The following is a 20,712-nucleotide window of genomic DNA, read 5'->3' on the forward strand; positions in this document are numbered from 1 at the left end:
TTTTTTATTTTTTATTTTTTATTTTTTATTTTTTATTTTTTATTTTTTATTTTTTATTTTTTATTTTTTATTTTTTATTTTTTATTTTTTATTTTATAATAATTTTATTAATTTTATTATAAATAATAATTTTAATTTAATTTATAATTATAATTATTATTTTTATTTATTATAATTAATTATAAAATAAAATATATTATAAAATTATTTTATTATATTATAAATAATATTAATAATTTTTTTATAAAATTATTTTTAATTTTGTTTAAAAATTAAATTTTATTTATTTTTAAAAAAAATTATTAAAAATTTATATATTAATAAAAATTTTTTATTAAATTTTTTATTATTATATTTAAATTATTAATATAAAATTATATTTTAATATATAAATTATATTTTAAATTTTAATATTTTTAAATAAATTACATAATTTAATTTTAAAAAATTTTAATAATTAATTTAATTAAATTTTATAATTATATTTAAATATTATTTTATTTATTTATTATTAAATTAAAAATTAAATATATTTTTTTAATATATTAATTTATATAATTTATTTAAATTTATATAATTATATTTATAAATATAATTTAAATTAAATATTTATTTATATAAAATTATTATATAATATTTATAATATTAAAAAAAAAATTTATTATTTATATTAAAAATATAATATATATTAATTTTAAATTAATAATTTATAAATTTATAATAATTATAATAATTAAATTTATATTATTATAAAATATAAATTATATATTTATTTTTTTAATATACAAAAATAAAATTTTAAATATTTAATTTAATTAATTTATTAAATAATATTTTTTATTATTAAAATAATTATATATATATATATATAATATTAAATTTTAAGAGGAGGTAAAGAAGCTTCATGGATCTTTGGTTTTTTCTCAGCTCTTAGTTTTTTTAATACTAACCAAGGATCTTCTTCCACTTGCTTTCTTTTCTTTTTCCCTTTTCTTTTTATACCCTGGGTATTTTCATCTTGAAATGCGGCAGAGGTAAGAATGCCGGCAGCATCATCTTCTAAATCTCGTTCAGCTATTTCCTCCAGCTCATCTTCTTTCTTTTGCTGTATTTTCCGTTCTTCTTCTCTCCATTGGTCATAAAGCTTATGCATTTTGCGCTCCTTGCGAGTCCGATAAACCTTTAAGCCTAATTCATCTTTACCGTCTTTAGTTGTGGTTTTCTTTGCAAGTCCTGATACTGGCAGGGCCGCATCAACTCGACTGGCAAATGCTCCTAAATTCTCGCCAGGACGAATTTGTAGCTTCTCGCTTGATACATTAGCATCTTGTGTTGTTGTTTTCGCAGTGTCGCCGTCATCTAAGCCTGATCTGATTTTCTTTCCTCCGGCTACTGCCATAAGTCGTCTAAATGCTCGCGGAGTGTCATTGCCTTTTGTTGAACTACGTGGACGCTTTTTCGCAATTTGTTTTCCAGATGATATTCCATTTCGCTTGGTTACAGGGAGAGGCCGGGCGCTCTCCGTTGGTGGGAGATCGAACCTAGGTATAAATTAGATAATGGTAGTAATTTTTATATACTTGTTGAATAACATACTGCGTTTCGATGTCGCTGCCTTTTTTTAACTTGTGCTTGTGAGGCATGATGGATATGTTTTGGTTGAAGTTGAAATTTTCGTACTAGGTTTAAACAGTATACAAGTTAAATGATACTATTTTTATAAACCAATAAAAAATCATAGAAATTTGTAATATATATTAATATATTAATATATAATTTTATATTTTTATTAAACATTTTCCATTAAATATTTTTAATCTATTAATATATATATATATATTTATATTTAATTCAATTACTTTAATAAATCTAAGCTATAGAGCTCGTACCCGGTACTTTGTTTTTATGCAAAACTATGCTCACTAATATCATCAGCCCTTAATTATTTCCCATCGGCGCTAACGTCCATCACTATTCGCGCCTCTTTTCTGGCTTGACGTTCCATCATCATCGACGCCGGTACATTCCTGGCCTGACCTATCTCGATTTACCACTCAAGTGCTGTAGAGCGAACAGCACGAGTCTTGCTTCGACTATTCTCATTCCTCTCCCTTGTTTTGCCTCCCTTATTTCCTCTCATCCAAAGAGCGCTTATGGAACTCGCCCCCTCGCCCAAATCCTTGCCTGAAACAGCCGCCAAGCTAAGGGTCAACGCCACGCTTCTTCGATAACTTTCCGTCGAACTTTTCTTCCAATAATCCATCATTGTCATATAGCAGTTTTCGAGGCGATAGCATCAGGATTTGGACCTTGTTTCATCCGGCTCTCGTAGCGGTATTATTGCAAACAACGATCACGCGATCTGAGCCTTACGCAGTCAACTGGCCCGTACCAAACCTGACTGCAGCCTTCGAATACCTACATCTCTTGGATCGCACATAATCGCGAGTTGCTTGACAAATTTCATCTCTTCACGCCGATCCGGGTTATAGCTACCTCTTGAAACCACCACCCTTGGTGTGACCTGTCGCAATATTGTTGCTGTGGCTGGCCTCGGCTGGTTTTGACTGAATTCGCTCATCCATTATGAGAGAGGTCAATTTCAGCATCCCCAACGTCAACAAGGCGTCTGTGGGAATAACCACAGCTTTATACGATCGCCGAGCACTCGATTGTACATCTACATTACCGCTTATTAATTCCCTTAATCACCTTGCGTATCTCACAACATCTTCGGCACGTATTCGCGATATTCTGACCGTCGATGGAGGAATCGAACGTTTGGTCTGTATCCTCAAAGAAGGGCGAAATGGAGATATGATGAGCATTTGGAAGTGGAATCTCGCCTTCCAGTGTGTTGTCAATATCGGCGTCAGAGGGACAGAGAACGTGCGGACTAGGGTAGTGGAGGCAGACATGGTCCCTGTCATAGCCACGATCCTTGATAACTATATCAAAGTCATAGACAGCTGTCGCGAAAAATCCGATGAATTAAAACAAAAGCAGGCACATGATCACCACCGCCGGCACAAGAACCACGATCACCGGCATTCAAAAGCTGCTCTGCCCTCTAACATTCCCCGTTCATCTCGAGATGGAGACCCGAGATATGCCATGCGACAAGAATCGTCATCCGCCACCGATGCACCAGAGGCTCTTGCCGGCCCCTCTATTAATTCAAACGGACAAAATATCGATACGGCTTCGGCGACCTATTCCCACATCTACGCCAATATAGATCGTCCAACTTTGACACAAAACCACCAACTCCTTAATGCACAAGGAACCGACTTGCCATATGCCACTACAGCACGTCAGGAGATTCATACTCTCGCTACCGCCCCAGTTGCGGATAGCAATGACGGCTTCACTCGAGCTTTGCGCGATGTAGATCGTCTGACCTCCATCAGTGCTCTTGGTGCTGTTGACTTGGTAACTCAGCCTACATCTCCCACAACTCCCGTTCCTTTGCTTCAACTGCGGCCACCGACAGTACGATCTGCAACGAATCTAGACGTCACAGTCAGTAGGTCGCGAAGGCGGCCATCAATCAGACATCAGAACTCAACAGCTGAGTCTGACGACTTTAATGGGGACAGCATGCCATCTGATGAAGCCCCAGATACTGAAATGACGGGAGCTGCAGAGATACAATCTACAGTGGGGATTCAAGACATCACGATGGATGACAGCGAGGCCATCTTAACAGGAGACTCGCTGGACCTAAATAACCCTACTGCATCTGAAGCCCATCAAGACGCTGAGACTTTTAATATTGCTCACCGTACAAACCTTGATGGGAGCATCAGAGACAATATCACGCATAACACGGTTGCGCCAGTGGGCCTTTCTCCTAATCGTCCTACTCTGGGTGTTACACCACATCCTCCAACACCAAGCTCTACGATCCCTCGTTATCTACTCGACCGACATCTCATACCCAATCCTCAGCTGTTATCTGCAATGCCCCGCGAAGAGGATGTGCTTATGTCTCTGCAGCTATTGGCGTATGTTTCCAAGTATTGTTGCTTGCGTACATACTTTCAGAAGAGCCACCTTGTGCCGACTCTTGCAATTGGGGACGATCTCTTTGATCCAGATACCGAAGAAGAAGGAGAAGAAGGAGCACCTTCTACTGAAGACGAAGCCGAGAGCGACGACGAATATTTGCTTGAAGATGACTTCAATTTATTTCCGTTAGTCGAAAAGTTTACTGTCAGGCACCATAGCACAGATATGCAATACTGGGCTGGAGTGGTGATGCGGAACCTGTGTCGAAAAGATGACACACGCGGAGGAATTCGACAATGCGCATACTATCAATGTGGCAAATGGGAGGAATTCACCCGGCAGTTTGCCAAATGTCGTCGGTGTCGTCGAACAAAGTACTGCAGCAAAGACTGTCAGAAAAGCGCTTGGGCTTTTCATCGCCATTGGTGCGTAGCTGCAGCGCAATGATGGCTTACCGTGCTACAATGGACTGCCTCTTCCCCTCCTTTTTTTATATAAAAAAATCAGCTCATTCAAACACGGCTTTTGGTTTGAAATCTTCTTTGGAAAATTGCGACTTCATTACATTATTAAGCGTCTCATTATCGCATAGCATTTCTTCTCGATACCACTGGTTGTCTTGGCGTATTGGGTTTTTAATCATGGGGCGCTGAGTTGTGCTCCTGGCACTGCCTTTAGTTTCAATTTGGTAATTTGCTCTTTCTGAGATTATCTTATTTCAAAGTCTAGGCGTTTTATAGCAAGTATATTCTGTTGCGCCGGCACTATACTCAGGCATCAGACAGACAAACTGGAATATATGATATATATGCCTGCATACCTACCTATTGATGTAAAGGCATCGCTAAGTGAGGGCGGGGGTCATGATTGGGTTATTTGTTAATACATCATCAGTTTTATTTTGCATCATTCTAGAATACAGTTATAAACTAAAATCATAATTTACATCTCTCAGTGTCGCAATAGTAAGAAGCGTAAGAAGCGTTCTCGCGCTGGCTCCTGTATAATCAAGCCCTTTGCATGCATGTATCCTGTCCTCGACGAATGGTATACTTCTCCTCATGACTCCTCTTTATAAAATATCTGATGATGGGACAGGTAATAAAAGATATAGAATAATGTGCATGAAAAGTTGGAGGCGACTTGAAATCACATCTGCAAGACTGGCTATGGGCCATAGCCTATTCTATAGCGAGTTTACTGGCGGAAGTTGGCACGAGATAATATTAAGCAAGTTCATTGTGTGCCTCTAGTTTGTACAGAATACACCGATGAAAATTAATAAATGTACCTGTGTGACCTCAGAGATTTTATGAAGCTGAGGCCAATTCGCTTCTCTATTGATGAAGACACAACTTGGGGCCAATCAACTCCAGTATGGTACCCAATAAGAACTGCAAAATCAAAGGAATTGTGGCTGCGGCCAATTGATACTCAGAAATTGAGCACCAGATATGTAAGACGAAGATAATACAGCTAACAGCCTCGTGACAATCATTTGAGAGCGGCAGCCTTTCTCCTATTCTTACCTGGCCTTGATGCCTTGGATTTCATTCTCTTCACATCAAACCTAGAGAGATCACCAGAGCTGACGGCATCTCCTGACTTTGCATGTCGCTTTTTCCCTCCAAACCCAAACTTTTCGTTCTTCTTCTGACGCTTTGCGTTCGGAGCACGAGCTCCTGACTGTCGAGTAGACCCAGAGCGCTGTGAATGCTTGGCGATTTCGTTGTCCACGCTGACATCAAAGATGTCGGCCTCTTTTGTGCCAACATCAGAATTATGCTCTTGGCGTTCTATAAGATAATGCTGGTTAGCCAACTGACAATAATAGTCATAACAACAACAACCATATATCAACATGTATGTAAGAAAGATACTGGATATGCCGCAACTTACTTCGCTTCAGCGTCTTAATCTTGTCCAAGGTCTCACGCTTGGCCTTCTGTCGTTCTTGGAGCTTGGAAACTTGCACCTGTTTGCCAAACTTCTTCAAGTCTCGAAGTTTGCGTGCTTCAGCCGCTGCTTTCTTAGCAGATGCTTCCTCTACCAGCTTTGTCTTGATCTTTTCCATATGGGCATCTTCTTTGACCATCTCAGCGAAGTAATCTTTCGGACGAGAAAATGGCACTCCTTCGCTAATTAGTCGAGATCGACCCAGTCGTACGGCCTCCAGGCATTGAGAATAAAAGGCAAGTTCACGCTGCAGATCATCTGATACGTCGGGTATGGATTCAGAAGTTTCTGTAGCGGAGACGATAGACTGGTGGGATGCGAATGGAGCGCTCTTGTCTGTTGGAATTGATATTCTCTCGAGCGCCGCCAGAAGAGCAGTTGTGTTATTGATGGTCAGGCGGGTATGGGGGACAATATCCTCCTTTTCCTCTTCCTCGAGATCTTCAAGGTCGGAAACAGGGATTTCTTCTTCATCTTCCTCATCTTCCTCTTCATCTGCCGCCTCTGGTGCAGGGGCTTGGGCAGTCTTTGGTTTTCTGGGTAGTTTCTTTTCAAGTTCAATTGAAGATTCCGATGTATCGCTCTCGTAAATCGCGTCAAGGTTCATCTGCGAGACTCTATCAGCATGGGAACAAAAAAAAACATTAGGAGAATTACAATACCAACCTTGTCTTCGTCGTCTTCGGCAGTTTCGCCTGGCTGATCCAGATCACTCTCATCTTCGCTGTCTTGCTCTTTGCTAGCCTTTCGTTTGGCTGCTTCCTTGCTCTTTTTCTGCTGCTTCAACTTTGAAAAGTCAATTCCCTTTTCGGCGGCCAAGGCCATCTTCAGTTTGCTTTTTGTCACCATTTTGGCCTCTTGTTGTTGAGTTATATGGTTATATGGTGCAGCAAGATTTTTTTTCTTAGCTCTCGAAAGTACTACTCTGCCACAGACGAGCCTAGGAAAATCTCAGTATTCTGCCGTCCCAAGTAATTTTTTGTCCCCACCGCCTGTAGGGCGGTGAGAAAGCGAGCGTATCAGGCAAGCTCTCCTAGAAAGCGGTAGGAGAATAAGCGGGTCTCTGGAATACTGCCAGAAAGTACTACTACTACCTACTACAGGTGTGCTTTGTTAGATGCTGTACAATGTAAAGTCACACGATTGAAGGAATTTAAGTAAAATAATATAGCTATTTTTCTTTTTGCTTCACAGAACATCTCCCTCCCCTCTCTCTCCAAAGCTTACTCGGTTAGAGTTATTAAATCATTAGACCAATCCTACTAAATATTGAATATTATGTAAACCAACTTGTACTATAACTGATAAACATGTCTATTGGTTTTTCGTCGTGGTTATGAAACGCATCAAAGGCGTCCTGAAAAAAAGAATAATAGCAGAGCATGTGTGCCAATGAATACGATTAATGGTGTCAATCACCACTAATTTTTGCATGTCGAAAGTACTTCATGCCTACCCAAGCGACTACAACCCATACCCAAGCCATAACACACGTCAAGATAATAAGCGCAGGGTAGTATCCTATAATTGGCAGAGTATCGTCGTCTTCGAACTCAGGTGGCGCATATGGCGTCTTGCCTACATCCCATGCCCACTTCCAAACTTCGAAGCAAGAGCCCATTCCCATGACAAAAACGAACCAAGTTACTATTAGAACCACCCAGCCCCACCACTCAGTCTCGGCGTAGTCCCAGCCTGCACCTGGCTGGGGCAGCGACGAGGCGGAATAGGAGAGTGGAGATTTGGCCTTTTGCAGCGACGTCTGGCGTTCAGCTGTATGTGGTCCGGCGTAGTAGGACTCAGATCCTGATGATAGAGGAAGACTGGATCGCAGCGACGGAGAGGCGTGAGGTCTTAGCTGGACTATATCCTCCTCATCCGTTGTCAAGCTGTACACGTCCGCCGATCTTTCGTTTCGGCCCAAGCCAGAATTAAAGCGTGTCGAGGCATACTCGCTTGTCCGTAATGATATGGGGGGGATGTTGAGGCCAAGAGCATTATGCACAGTGATGTCAGAACCAGGTTCGAAGCGAGCAGACTTAGATACAGATGCGTCAGGTATTGAATCTGTTTCAATAGCTAACGGCCAGTTGTCTCTCCTATCGCGCTGTGCACCTCTTCCCAGAAGGGCCACCTTTCTGAGAGATCCCCTGCGTCGCCGAGCCTTCTGCTGCTGGGCGACGGCTGCTAAGGCACGCACATGGGTGGCCGATGCCTCTGCTTCATCTCTCTGGACCGGTTCCTTGTCGGCAGACGCTCTCATAAAGTCGGATTTGATGCCTGGGGTCGGATTAGGATTAGACGGCTCTCCATTGCGAGGATGAACTGAGGCCTGAGACTCGGAGGGCGGTCCCTCTAGCGCAGCGTTGGGGAATCTGAGTGAATTTACACAGGCGTCCATAGGGGCTGCCCGCCCAGGGATCAGGCGGTGCAATCGCGTGGGTAAGCAAAGGCGCTGTTGCAATCAGATCTGAGAATACTCCGTACAGTGAGGAAAAATGGCCCCAAGCTAAGATGGTGGAGGGTGGAGGGTGGGGGTGTGACTTACTTGTAGCCCACTAGAAATAGTATCCCCTTTTAACAATGGGATCCATGGATGGTATTTTAGTAGGGCCCTGGCAGTGAGGGGGAAGCAGATACCCAGGTGTGCCTGGCAGATATATGGAGTCTGGAAGTACCTTAATCAAAAGCCTGAGCTCCCCCTTGTAAATTGCACTCTTCTTAATAAAATACCCAGCAGTAATGCCAGGTAATATTTTGTAGCTGTAGGTGGTAGCATCACTGCAAAGGAGAAGGAACACCTATGGCCAACAGCAAGCAAACAGAGAGACTTGGTCTGCCCCAAGAGAGGCATAAACCGGCCGACACTAGGTCATATCAGATAGGTAGCTCCTCACCAGTAGATTTCACCACCCAATGCTCTGGCATATGATGAGCTTTAGCCTGCGCTCTAGCCTATGCCAGCCGCCGCTTGAGCTCCTAGCAGCCAACCGTGGGTGGCATTACCCATATGGGAAGAGGCACCAATGAACCCCTGACCCTCATGTGGCGGCACTGTGCAGAGGCGGGATGTGCGTGCTGGCCTGGCACTTGTCCCTTACTAGCATCCTGTCGAAAAGTCCAGCCTCTCCAGTCTGGTGTTATCCCCTAATCTTCAAGAGAAGTGGACAACACTCTCACCGCCGCAACTTCTGCGAAGGCACTCATTTTTACCCATCTACACCTCTTCATCGTTACACCAGACCTGGCGCCGACTTGCCCATGAATGTCTCTCGTTCATCGTCAGGCCGTCTAGTTTTTATCAGCTTCTTTCTGTCTTACTCTTTCTAGCTCTAGCTTCCCGCCTGACCAGCTCCTCCATGGCAGCGACCTACGATGTCGGTACGAGAGCGTGGCAGCCTGACGCTGCCGAGGGCTGGGTGGCCTCTGAGCTCGTCAGCAAGACCGCAGAGGGCTCCAAAACAAAATTAGTCTTCCAGCTCGACAATGGCGAGGTATACACGCAGTCTACACGGCCTAGAGCCACACAAACCAAGTTCCCCGCATAGATGGCCCTAGCTGACTGAATGCCGATATTGTAGACTCGGACCATTGAAGTCTCAACGGAGGCTTTAGAGAGTGGCGGTTCCGATTCCTCACTGCCGCCGCTGATGAACCCGACCATCCTGGAAGCGAGCGATGACCTTACTAACTTGTCGCATCTTAACGAGCCGGCCGGTATGTAGCTCCCCGCATCTTGAACTCTTGCTACGGAACTTTGCTTACAAGTCTGGGCGAGTAGTGTTGCAGGCCATTCGATTGCGCTACCTACAAAAGGAGATCTATACCTACAGTGGTATCGTCCTGATAGCAACCAACCCGTTTGCTCGGGTTGACTCTCTCTATGTCCCTGGCATGGTGCAAGTCTACGCTGGGAAGCAGCGCGCAACGCAGGCCCCTCATTTGTTTGCGATTGCTGAAGAGGCCTTCATGTATGGTGCCACCACAGCTTGCAAGTCGCGCTCGATGCTGACAGGTTCTATTTTAGGGACATGCTCCGTGATGGCAAAAACCAAACTATTGTTGTCTCTGGCGAATCCGGTGCTGGAAAGACAGTGAGCGCCAAGTATATTATGCGTTACTTCGCCACGAGAGAGGCTCCAGATAACCCTGGTGCCCGCAAGCGAGGATCCGAGACTATGAGTGAGACGGAGGAACAGATTCTGGCAACCAACCCTATTATGGAGGCATTCGGTAACGCCAAGACTACCCGTAATGACAACTCATCGCGATTCGGCAAATACCTTGAGATCATGTTTGATGACAAGACAAACATCATTGGCGCCAAAATCCGTACATACCTGCTGGAGCGATCACGTCTCGTATTTCAGCCTCTCAAAGAGCGAAACTACCACATATTCTATCAGTTGGTTGCAGGCGCCTCAGATGAAGAGCGGGAAGCGCTGCATATCCTCCCTATTGAACAGTTTGAGTATTTGAACCAGGGCAACTGCCCAACCATTGATGGTGTAGACGACAAAGCTGAATTTGACGCTACTAAGAAGTCTTTAAGCACTATTGGCGTGTCCGAAGCACAGCAGTCTGAGATTTTCAAGCTGTTGGCTGGTTTGCTTCATCTGGGTAACGTCAAGATCACTGCTTCACGAAATGACAGTGTCCTTGCTCCAAATGAGCCATCCCTGGAACTGGCCTGTGGCATACTGGGAGTTGACGCCACTGAATTTTCCAAGTGGATTGTGAAGAAGCAGCTCGTAACTCGAGGCGAAAAGATTACATCCAATCTTAGCCAGGCACAAGCTATCGTTGTGCGTGATTCAGTCGCCAAGTTTATTTACTCGAGCATGTTCGACTGGCTCGTTGAGGTTATCAATCTCAGTCTTGCGACAGAAGAGATTTTGAGCCGCGTCGTTTCGTTTATTGGCGTCTTAGATATTTACGGCTTTGAGCATTTTGCAAAGAATTCTTTTGAGCAGTTTTGTATCAACTATGCCAATGAAAAGCTCCAGCAAGAGTTTAACCAGCACGTATTCAAGCTCGAGCAAGAAGAGTATCTACGAGAGCAGATCGACTGGACTTTCATTGACTTTTCAGACAACCAGCCTTGTATTGATCTGATTGAAGGCAAGATGGGCATCCTCTCTCTTTTAGATGAAGAATCGCGTCTTCCAATGGGATCAGATGACCAATTTGTCACCAAGCTTCACCACAATTTTGCAACCGAGAAAAAGCAGCCCTTCTTCAAGAAACCAAGATTTGGCAAGTCAGCATTTACCGTATGCCACTATGCTGTTGATGTCACATATGAGTCTGAGGGATTCATCGAGAAGAACCGAGATACAGTGCCTGATGAGCATATGGCAGTCTTGCGCGCTACAAGCAACTCATTTTTGAAACAAGTTTTAGATGCGGCATCAGCCGTTCGAGAAAAGGATTTGGCATCCGCGTCATCGAATGCCGTCAAACCTGCTGCTGGTAGGAAGATTGGCGTAGCCGTAAACCGGAAACCAACTCTGGGAGGAATCTTCCGATCCTCCTTGATAGAGCTGATGAACACTATCAACAACACAGATGTGCACTACATCAGATGTATCAAACCTAATGAGGCCAAAGAAGCTTGGCAGTTCGAAGGTCCCATGGTTCTCAGCCAGCTTCGTGCTTGTGGTGTTCTCGAGACTGTCCGTATTAGCTGTGCTGGATACCCGACTCGTTGGACTTATGAGGAGTTTGCTCTGCGGTATTACATGCTTGTTCATTCGAGCCAATTGACCTCTGAAATTCGGCAAATGGCTGATGCCATTTTGTCTAAAGCGTTGGGCACAAGTACTGAGAAGGGAATGGACAAGTATCAGCTTGGTCTGACCAAAATCTTCTTCCGTGCTGGTATGCTTGCTTTCCTAGAAAATCTACGTACTAGCCGCCTCAATGAATGCGCCATTCTCATTCAGAAGAATCTGCGGGCAAAGTATTACCGTCGTCGTTATCTGGAAGCTCGAGAGTCCATCGTTCAAACCCAGTCGGCGATTCGGGCGTATATCGCGAGGAAACACATTCAAGAGTTAATAACCATTCGCGCCGCAACCACCATCCAGCGTGTTTGGCGTGGATATAAGCAGCGCAAGGAATTCCTTCGGATTAGGAATGATGTCATTCTATTTGAATCAGTCGCTAAAGGTTACCTCCGTAGGAAGAATATCATGGAGACAAGAGTAGGAAATGCTGCAATCATTATCCAGAGGGTATGGAGATCTCGCACACAGCTTCGCACCTGGAGACAGTATCGCAAGAAGGTGGTTTTGATTCAAAGCCTTTGGCGCGGTAGGAGTGCTCGCAAAGAATACAAGCACATGCGAGAAGAAGCTCGCGACTTGAAGCAAATTTCGTATAAGCTGGAGAACAAGGTTGTCGAATTGACCCAGAACCTAGGATCGATGAAGGAGAAGAACAAGAATTTAGTGTCGCAGGTGGAAAGCTACGAAGGCCAGCTCAAATCATGGAAGAATCGCCACAATGCGCTCGAGGCGCGAACCAAGGAGTTACAAACGGAGGCCAACCAAGCAGGTATTGCGGTTGCTCGCCTTCAAGCCATGGAAGACGAAATGAAGAAGCTTCAGCAAGCATTCGACGAGTCGACTATGAACATCAAGCGTATGCAGGAAGAAGAACGCGAGCTCAGGGAATCACTTCGCCTAACCAGTTCTGAGCTAGAGACAACCAAAGAGACCAACTTGGAGCGAGAGAGAGACAATATGAGCCTTCGACAGGAACTAGATGCGCTTCGGGATGCCTTGGAATTGGCGAAGCGCAACGGATCACTCAACGGTGTTAATGGTGATATCACTAATGGTGTTAGCACTACGTCAGCTGCGACCAGCGGACTCATCAATCTCGTCGCATCTAAGAAACCGAAGCGCCGAAGCGCTGGCGCGGAGCCTCGCGAGCTGGACCGCTTGAGCGGAACTTACAACCCCAGGCCAGTCTCCATGGCTGTTACAAGCTCTCTCAGCCGTCAAAACCATCTATCAGGATCCACTCTCCTTCCCGGAGTCGACAATATTGAAATGGAACTTGAAAGCCTCCTTGCCGATGAGGATGGCCTCAATGAAGAGGTTACTATGGGCCTCATCCGCAACTTGAAGATACCGTCACCAAACACAAACCCCCCTCCCTCTGATAAAGAGGTTTTGTTCCCCTCATATCTCATAAACCTGGTAACTTCCGAAATGTGGAACAATGGATTCGTCAAAGAGTCAGAGCGTTTCCTCGCCAATGTGATGCAGTCAATCCAACAGGAGGTGATGCAGCACGATGGTGACGAGGCCATTAACCCTGGCGCGTTCTGGCTTTCTAACGTCCACGAGATGCTCTCCTTTGTCTTTTTAGCAGAAGACTGGTATCAGACACAAAAGACGGACAACTACGAGTATGATCGCCTGCTGGAGATTGTCAAGCACGACCTTGAAAGTCTCGAGTTCAACATTTACCACACCTGGATGAAGGTTTTGAAAAAGAAGCTACAGAAGATGATTATTCCAGCCATTATTGAATCCCAATCCTTACCAGGATTCATTACCAATGAGAGTAACCGATTCCTCGGCAAGCTGCTACAGTCTAACTCCGCACCCGCATATAGCATGGATAACCTTCTCAGTCTCCTGAATAGCGTTTTCCGGGCTATGAAGGCCTACTACTTGGAAGATTCCATCATTACACAAACCATCACAGAGCTGCTCCACCTTGTTGGTGTAACCGCCTTTAATGATTTGCTTATGCGCCGCAACTTCCTGTCATGGAAACGTGGACTCCAGATCAACTATAACATAACTCGTATTGAGGAATGGTGTAAGAGCCATGACATGCCAGAAGGCACGCTGCAGCTCGAACACTTGATGGTAAGGAAGAAACTGCCAATAACAGCGATGAAGCAAGAATGTTAACTCTGAGAACCTCTTTTAGCAAGCAACCAAGCTGCTTCAGCTGAAGAAAGCGACACTGAACGATATTGAAATCATCCAAGATATTTGCTGGATGTACGTTTTGAATCAATCTACATGGCCCGTCTTGACGCTAATAGGAATTGAAATAGGCTTTCACCAAACCAGATTCAAAAACTCCTGAATCAATATCTTGTTGCTGACTACGAGCAACCTATTAACGGAGAGATTATGAAAGCCGTGGCATCTCGAGTTACTGAGAAGAGCGACGTCTTGCTTTTACAGGCAGTTGATATGGAAGATAGCGGCCCATACGAGATTGCAGAGCCTCGTGTCATTACAGCACTCGAAACATATACACCATCATGTAAGTCAAGAAGTGGCCCTTCGCTATTGCCATGTGTAGAAAAGCGAGCTAATAACTCATGTCTCATATCCAGGGTTACAAACACCTCGTCTGAAGCGGCTGGCAGAGATAGTCTCAGCGCAGGCTATTGCACAGCAAGAAAAACTGGAGGTGGGCGAAGCTGATGGCTTTGACGGCCATCAGCAATTAGCGGAGGTTGAAGAATCTGAGACTGAACAGTGAGCGGAATCTAGAGATTGCATATCAACAAGTGGTCCACCATGTTAGATAAAAGGCTCGATATGACAAGAGTGTCTGCCAGGGGATCTGATCTGTGCATTGGGAGAGCGGCTAGCGAATGTTGAAAAAAAAAAAGGGTTTCTGTCATGTGGTGACAACAAATTATATTTGGGCATTTTTTATGTATAGAGCGGATCGGATTTAGTTCTCCCTATTTAGGCAATTACGCGGTGTCCGCTAGTATCAAATGAAAATAATTACGAACGCAGTGAATCCAGCGTAAAAAAAAAAAAAAAAAAAAAAAAAAAAAAGCTTTTTAAGGTGCGCGGGAAGAGGGTGGAGTGGCCGTGCTCTAGCATTCGCGCTTCTAGAAATAATTTCCTCTCCAGCTGCATCCATCTATCAAAATTTATACATTCAAGAAAATGCGCTCAGCACCAAACATCATTATTACCGGTACACCCGGGGTGGGCAAGACCACACACAGCGAGATCCTTGCCGAGAGGACGGGTCTGCGACACGTTTCTGTAAATCAAATTGTCAAAGATAAAGAATGTCACGAAGGCTGGGACGATGAGTATCAAAGCTGGATCGTCGACGAAGACAAGGTAAGACAGGCGGTCCCTTAAAAGGCTTCTTCTTCGTTGCTAACCTCTGTGAAATGGGAAAATGCAGCTGCTGGATGTCATTGAGGATGACGTTAAGGAAGGGGGCTGTATAATCGACTGGCACGCCTGTGATCTGTTTCCTCGCAGCTGGATTGATCTTGTTGTGGTGCTGCGAGTTGATTCCGCGACATTATATGACCGTCTTAAGGCCAGGTAAAAAATTTTTCATCTTTTTCATTTCACTTTTTTTTTTCACCTCTCCCCCAGCTCATCAGCTGTTTAATAAATCTTGTATACATGAATAAAGCGAATTAACTGACAAAAACTCATAAAAGAAATTACCCAGAGATCAAGCTTCAAGAAAACTTGGATTCTGAGATTATGGAGGTGCTGCTGCAAGAAGCGCGCGAGTCCTTTGATGAGGAAATCGTTGTTGAGCTCACCAGCAACAGCTCCGAAGAGATGGAGTCTAACATGGACCGCGTTGAAGCCTGGATTAAGCAGTGGAAGTCAGACCACGCTGATTGAGCTGGATCAGTTTTCTCTACGAATTAACGAAATATTATTCCTAGTCTTGTTTTATGTCCAATCTTACTCCAAGGCTGCTGCTCTACGGGGATGATATAACGGGACAGGAGCTGGCCTTGAAGGATTCGCTTCTGCACTCATCTCATGTCCCTGTCCATCTTGGCAATGCCGGTATTCAAGATGAGATCTTGACAGCATCCTCTGCCCCATCGAAGAGATGGAATGGCCATCATCCCCAGAGTTGAAGCTTTGCCCGCTGAGAAGCAGCTTATCTAGTCTATGTATAGCTTTCCATTAAAATACATCAAGGCGTGGGGAATGCGCAGTACAGCAGCTAAAACGCGTCAACCTTCATGGCTTCTTGTATCATCTTGTACTGCTTCCTGGTCTTTGCTCGTCCCGTACACCATTCATTAGCTGCGCCTAAGAATCTCGCAAGTCGTAGCGATATAAACTTTTCGTACATCCAGGCCAGACCAAAAAATCCAAGTCCTAATAGGACTAGGAACGACTTGTAATCCCAGCTCATTTGGCTCAATTGCATTAAATCATACAGCCAGAACGCTGGACTCGCAAGCATGTATCCAGTCACTGCTAAACTCAAGATTATGGTTGCGATGAATGGCCCTGGGAAAGTTAGACTTGCTGCATAGCACCCGGAGGGGAAAAAATAAACGAAAAACGATGTAACTCACAATTTTCCCAGAGAGGGTGTCTGAAAGGAGGCCCCGCGTTCAGGATAACTCCTGAGAATATGTATTCAAAGCATGAAACCAAAAACAATGCCGTGTTTTCAGAGCTTTTTATACTAGATTCATCGTGGCTCAGTTCTGGCGGAACGTACCAAGGCTGCTCCCTAACAGTAACGTATGCTATAGCTTGAATCAATATGCTGACACCCATCAAGCCAAGTAGAGGTACGAGGACTTTGCGCGAAACGAGATCCGCCGTGGGCCGCTTCCTGCAAAGCTTCTCCGCAGGTCCAGCCCAGCCCATGAAGACTGCGATTGGGAGGATGAGGAGAAGATCAATGAATAGGAATTGGAAGTCTCCCAGATTTGATCCCTTGGAGTAGAGGAAGCTGACCGAGGTGAACTGTATTGCCGAGTACAGGCTCATGTATTTGAAACAGCTGAAGCTTGTTACTAGAGCTGCACGGCCCTCCCTGATAACCTCTAGGACACACCGAATGTCGAAAACCTGTGATGTAAATGGCGCGGCTACCGAAGCCTCGGCCTGTGAAAGTGAGATGCCTACATCTGCCGCTTTCAAGGCGCCGCAGTCATTCGCACCATCGCCGCAAAAGCCGCAAGAGTAATCTATGCTCTGCAGTTTTTCAACCAACTCATGCTTTTCATCTGGCGACATTCTCGCGAAAACTTTGCCCTTCACAAGCATCTTGATAATTGTTAGACTCGTCCTTCAACTGGTATAAACAAACGTACCTTGGACAAAATGTCGGCTGGGGCATAATCGACTATCCATCGGAATACGTCGCCGCTTACAGCCAACGAATAGTTTTGCATATTGGTGATGTCGTAAGGAAGGGAAATGTCACCCTCTGGTGGTGCTGGGAGCGGCTATTGATAATTTAGATCAAGTACACAGACAAACATTCGATCCAAAAAAAGTATGCCTAGGCTTACCACCAGAGTTGTATTGTCAAGACAGTAAATGCTATTGTCAATGCTCTCCCATTGCAGCTCTGCTGTAGGATCCTGAGAGTCACCTAAATAGAGTAAGTAACAAAGGAAAAGAAAAGGGGGCCAAATACTTAGAAGCACTAACCATGAATGAATCGAGGCACAAAACAATGCGCGTGGCGGTCGAGAAGTCCACATTCTCTAGCAACACTGATGGCCGTTAGAATATTGTCGCCTGTCACCATTACAGTAGCAATGTTAGAGTCCTTGAGTTCTTTCAAAACACCCGCAGTGCTGGGCTTCAGCTTGTTCTCAAAGATGATGAAACCGATGAACTCCAGATCCCGCTCAACTTCAGTGCGCGTCATTTTTTGTGCCCTGACCCAGCTCAGTCGGTTGAGGTGTCGCGTTGCGCAGGCGATAACACGGTAGCCTTTATGAGTGTAATATGAAAGAAGTTCATCATAGTCCTTAGGAACTATCAAGAGTCATTAGTCGTTGCTGTTGATGCGGGCAATAGAAACGGCTACTCACTACTGCTTGGGCGACATATTTCACGCATTGCTTCTGGCGCACCCTTGACAAATATATCACCATCTTTTCTCCCAAAGTGTCTCACAATAACACTGGACCTTCGAAGTTGCGAGACAAATTCGAAAGACTTGAGAACACCAAGTTGAATAGATTTCTATACGCTTCGTTAGTTGGCAGTTTAAAAAGCTGCTTTAAAAGACTTACATCAGGGGGGGAGGCAATTGAAGGCGAAAGACTTCCGTACTCTTCTTCTTCGCCTTCCACAACATTGTGCTTTCCCTCTTCGAAAGACCATTCCGTAAATTCGAACATTTTGAGATCCAGTGGGTCACCTACAAGCTCGCCATCAACAGAGCGAAGTGAATGACAAGTTGCCATCGTATAAAGAGCAGCTTGTAAGATGCTCTGAAAAGAAGCACTTGTCTCTCTTTGCTCAAATAACCGGGGTTCCGAAATTACATCGCTAAATTTATGATTGTCGGTTGAAACAACTCGAACTCCGAGAACATCCAGGCCATCTTCTGTGAGTGTACCCGTCTTGTCGAAGCACATGATGTCAAGTTTTCCGCCGACATTTACTCTTTGCGGGCTAATGCAAAATATCTTGGCTTTTTTCAAGCGAGCGAGTGCAAAATTAGTGCCGATTGTCAGAGTTGCAGGAAGAGCTGGTGGTACGACAATAGTTATGAGATCGAGAGCACGAACAATAATCAGGTGCCACTCCAACTGCAGTCGAATGAAGTTGATGAATGAGGCAACAAATCCAAGCATAGCAACAACAGCCATGACACTGATATACCTGAATGAGTCGCGATAAAACTTGAAACCCGATGGTTTGGGAAAGAGCATGGACCGTACAAGAGAGCCTTTGGTAGTATTAAATCCGATCCGGACAACAAGCGCCAGGGCGACGGCATCGCCGCCCAAATCTTCTTGGGGGCGTCTCGCCCGAATTATCTTAGTTCCGCAGAATAGAAAATGGCGAGCGATTTCGGGAGAAACTTGAGATGCGGTAAGGTCCAGTTTTTCCAGCGTTGTATCGGTTGCTGGAATCTTGGAAACCGGGACAGATTCCCCTATGCCATACATTAGCGAAGATGCAGGGAGAAGAAATCTCCAATATAAACATACCTGTAAGCATGCTCTCGTTTACAATGCAGTCTCCTGTAAGTAATAAACTGTCACTGGGAAGTTGGGTCAGGTTAGGATCGCTGAGCTCATAAACGTCGCCAGGAATAAGTTCCCCAGATGACATATATGTCCCTTACAAGTGTCAGCAGTGGATTATCTCGTGATGATACTCATAATACTTACAGAATCCATTCCGCAAAACTCGGACGTCACATTCGAAACGGGAGATTTCACGTAGGCGTTTCATCGTCTCCAAAAGGTTAGATGCACATTTAGACTTTAGCGAATTAAAGAAGTATAACTTACTGCTCGAGTTTCAATAAGGGTCGTTGCTATGCTTCCAAATGACATGAGAAAAATGCAAATGGCATAATAATAATAAGAATCTAGCGACCACAGAATGATGCTGGCAATTTGAAATATATAAAAGGGGTGCAACACCTAAGCAAATTGTGAGCTAATGATAATCATAAGACGAGGCAATGGAGCTTTATATAGCTTTAATGTACGGGCGGAATATGACATCGAAAGGATTTGGCAATTACCTCGTCAACGAGCAGCTGGCCCACGGATTTTTGTTGTATGTCAATCAGGTTGCTTCCAAATATGATTTCGCGGGTCGACTTCTCATCACTATCCAGACCAGTTCGTACAACTTGCATATCAGTCCAGCTCGGATCTTTCCAGCCACTCAGCAAAACGAATTTATCCTTAAGAGAATGGTAGCAAAATCGGACATAACGGTAGTTGAGAGATCGAAGATTATCGACGACAGGATCATTTTCATCATCCAGACCATAGGATAGCGGCTTTTCGGGAAGTCCAAAGACTGAAGAAAGCGGCTGGCCATAGGCTTGGACTTGGACTTGTGAAATTTCCATCTCTCCCCATTGATTCTCTATTACAACCCAGCTACAGTCTCTCAGAGGGCAGGCCTGCCCAAGAAGGGAAATGTACAGTCTGGGAAGCCACCTGAGCAGGAGATAGACAAGTCCTCCAGTGAAGATACACAGGACTATATAGGCTATATAGCCCGTAGTTCTTGTGCGGAACCCGGCGATTGCAATCGTCAAATCTTCATTCTCGACGTAAACCTTCTGGCTTGTACGATTAAATGGGTGTGAGCTAGCATTCGTGACGTTGCTATCCCTGCGAAGAAGATGGGCATGGACAGAAGTACGCGATTGGCTTGACGAGCATCGATGAAGCATGTAGTCGTGATTATAAGCTAGGAAATCATCATCTGCCGAGTGGTCGTCGTTGTCTTCGTCTTCGTCTAACGCCGATACAGCGAATTCGGTGATATCTTCAAACTGGATTTAGTAGAGTATATGCTATAATTCGAGCCACGAACTCGCACCTGCTTCATTGTTGGCTTCATCGCCTTCGTAATAAAGAAAGCTAGTTGTAGAATCGGCTCGAGATCGTCGATGGGAAAATGCTGAAACGCTGCTCGGAAGACTTTCCGCCATAGGACCAGAGTAAGGCTATAGATCAATCATTGTTAATTCATACCGCCGCACAGGTTCCTTCAGCCTTTTACTCGCCTCATCGTGGGCCATCTCGACATCGTCGAAAATGCCGGAGCTACTCTGGCTGCCATTGGGGCGCAAATACGGAGGACGAGGACGAGCAGGAACAGCAGCCGAATAGTTGGCCGAAGCTGCCGACGTAGTATCACGGTGATCCATAGTAGTTTTTTATCCGAAGCTACGGTTCATGACGAGAAATCAAGCGAACCCCCTGAGGAATAAAGTATGATGGTGGACTGGGTGACTTTATCT

General features: G+C 44.5%; 7 protein-coding genes across 7 annotated transcripts; 3 read left to right on the forward strand and 4 right to left on the reverse strand.

Annotated features, from left to right (window-relative positions):
• Positions 1-819: 819 nt before the first annotated feature.
• GGI43DRAFT_404857 (uncharacterized protein) lies at positions 820-1,671 on the reverse strand. Its single transcript, XM_083205968.1, has 2 exons — positions 1,597-1,671; positions 820-1,541 (listed from the first exon to the last, which is right to left on the reverse strand). Exons 1-2 carry the CDS (start codon positions 1,641-1,643, stop codon positions 875-877), a joined length of 714 nt encoding a protein of 237 aa, XP_083060340.1. The 5' UTR covers positions 1,644-1,671; the 3' UTR covers positions 820-874.
• Positions 1,672-2,429: 758 nt separating this feature from the next.
• Positions 2,430-4,765, forward strand: GGI43DRAFT_41087 (zinc finger MYND domain-containing protein). The gene has a single exon (XM_083206661.1). The coding sequence runs from the start codon at positions 2,587-2,589 to the stop codon at positions 4,456-4,458; it is 1,872 nt and encodes a 623-aa protein (XP_083060341.1). The 5' UTR covers positions 2,430-2,586; the 3' UTR covers positions 4,459-4,765.
• A 619-nt stretch (positions 4,766-5,384) lies between these two features.
• On the reverse strand, positions 5,385-6,931 carry GGI43DRAFT_41092 (eukaryotic rRNA processing protein EBP2-domain-containing protein). Its single transcript, XM_083206667.1, has 3 exons — positions 6,634-6,931; positions 5,911-6,574; positions 5,385-5,807 (listed from the first exon to the last, which is right to left on the reverse strand). The coding sequence occupies exons 1-3, from the start codon at positions 6,814-6,816 to the stop codon at positions 5,506-5,508; spliced, it is 1,149 nt and encodes a 382-aa protein (XP_083060342.1). The 5' UTR covers positions 6,817-6,931; the 3' UTR covers positions 5,385-5,505.
• Positions 6,932-6,956: 25 nt separating this feature from the next.
• Positions 6,957-8,509, reverse strand: GGI43DRAFT_41147 (PIG-Y family protein). Its single transcript, XM_083206718.1, has one exon. It carries the CDS (start codon positions 8,366-8,368, stop codon positions 7,379-7,381), a length of 990 nt encoding a protein of 329 aa, XP_083060343.1. The 5' UTR covers positions 8,369-8,509; the 3' UTR covers positions 6,957-7,378.
• Positions 8,510-9,074: 565 nt separating this feature from the next.
• On the forward strand, positions 9,075-14,778 carry GGI43DRAFT_41149 (myosin 2). Its single transcript, XM_083206721.1, has 7 exons — positions 9,075-9,461; positions 9,549-9,684; positions 9,749-9,938; positions 9,995-13,856; positions 13,921-13,994; positions 14,051-14,265; positions 14,339-14,778. Exons 1-7 carry the CDS (start codon positions 9,327-9,329, stop codon positions 14,485-14,487), a joined length of 4,761 nt encoding a protein of 1,586 aa, XP_083060344.1. The 5' UTR covers positions 9,075-9,326; the 3' UTR covers positions 14,488-14,778.
• Position 14,779: 1 nt separating this feature from the next.
• GGI43DRAFT_41114 (nucleoside-triphosphatase) lies at positions 14,780-15,797 on the forward strand. The gene is made up of 3 exons (XM_083206685.1): positions 14,780-15,092; positions 15,160-15,305; positions 15,428-15,797. The coding sequence occupies exons 1-3, from the start codon at positions 14,910-14,912 to the stop codon at positions 15,618-15,620; spliced, it is 522 nt and encodes a 173-aa protein (XP_083060345.1). The 5' UTR covers positions 14,780-14,909; the 3' UTR covers positions 15,621-15,797.
• A 157-nt stretch (positions 15,798-15,954) lies between these two features.
• GGI43DRAFT_422823 (putative acid anhydride hydrolase) lies at positions 15,955-20,619 on the reverse strand (the record flags this gene model as incomplete). Its single annotated transcript, XM_083208158.1, has 13 exons — positions 15,955-16,247; positions 16,316-17,018; positions 17,066-17,200; positions 17,267-17,349; positions 17,409-17,741; positions 17,798-17,951; positions 18,002-18,873; positions 18,929-19,060; positions 19,112-19,178; positions 19,235-19,369; positions 19,474-20,234; positions 20,289-20,415; positions 20,476-20,619. The coding sequence occupies 13 exons, from the start codon at positions 20,617-20,619 to the stop codon at positions 15,955-15,957; spliced, it is 3,939 nt and encodes a 1,312-aa protein (XP_083060346.1).
• Between the last annotated feature and the right edge of the window lie 93 nt (positions 20,620-20,712).

Source organism: Trichoderma evansii, assembly GCF_050947405.1.
Source record: "Trichoderma evansii strain SZMC 28006 chromosome Unknown GGI43scaffold_10, whole genome shotgun sequence".
NCBI classification, from domain to species: Eukaryota; Fungi; Ascomycota; class Sordariomycetes; order Hypocreales; family Hypocreaceae; genus Trichoderma; species Trichoderma evansii.

Excerpts from the sequence above, each read along its gene's own strand:
- GGI43DRAFT_404857 (XM_083205968.1), bottom strand. The coding sequence starts at position 1,643 with ATGCCTCACAAGCACAAGTTAAAAAAAGGCAGCGACATCGAAACGCA. Across the intron at positions 1,542-1,596 it reads GGCAGCGACATCGAAACGCA|GTTCGATCTCCCACCAACGG; the intron begins GTATGTTATTCA and ends ATTTATACCTAG.
- GGI43DRAFT_41087 (XM_083206661.1), top strand. The coding sequence starts at position 2,587 with ATGAGAGAGGTCAATTTCAGCATCCCCAACGTCAACAAGGCGTCTGTG.
- GGI43DRAFT_41092 (XM_083206667.1), bottom strand. The coding sequence starts at position 6,816 with ATGGTGACAAAAAGCAAACTGAAGATGGCCTTGGCCGCCGAAAAGGGA. Across the intron at positions 6,575-6,633 it reads CCGAAGACGACGAAGACAAG|ATGAACCTTGACGCGATTTA; the intron begins GTTGGTATTGTA and ends AGAGTCTCGCAG. Across the intron at positions 5,808-5,910 it reads GATTAAGACGCTGAAGCGAA|AACGCCAAGAGCATAATTCT; the intron begins GTAAGTTGCGGC and ends ATTATCTTATAG.
- GGI43DRAFT_41147 (XM_083206718.1), bottom strand. The coding sequence starts at position 8,368 with ATGGACGCCTGTGTAAATTCACTCAGATTCCCCAACGCTGCGCTAGAG.
- GGI43DRAFT_41149 (XM_083206721.1), top strand. The coding sequence starts at position 9,327 with ATGGCAGCGACCTACGATGTCGGTACGAGAGCGTGGCAGCCTGACGCT. Across the intron at positions 13,857-13,920 it reads TGCAGCTCGAACACTTGATG|CAAGCAACCAAGCTGCTTCA; the intron begins GTAAGGAAGAAA and ends AACCTCTTTTAG. Across the intron at positions 13,995-14,050 it reads ATCCAAGATATTTGCTGGAT|GCTTTCACCAAACCAGATTC; the intron begins GTACGTTTTGAA and ends GAATTGAAATAG.
- GGI43DRAFT_41114 (XM_083206685.1), top strand. The coding sequence starts at position 14,910 with ATGCGCTCAGCACCAAACATCATTATTACCGGTACACCCGGGGTGGGC. Across the intron at positions 15,093-15,159 it reads GGATCGTCGACGAAGACAAG|CTGCTGGATGTCATTGAGGA; the intron begins GTAAGACAGGCG and ends GGGAAAATGCAG. Across the intron at positions 15,306-15,427 it reads TATGACCGTCTTAAGGCCAG|AAATTACCCAGAGATCAAGC; the intron begins GTAAAAAATTTT and ends AACTCATAAAAG.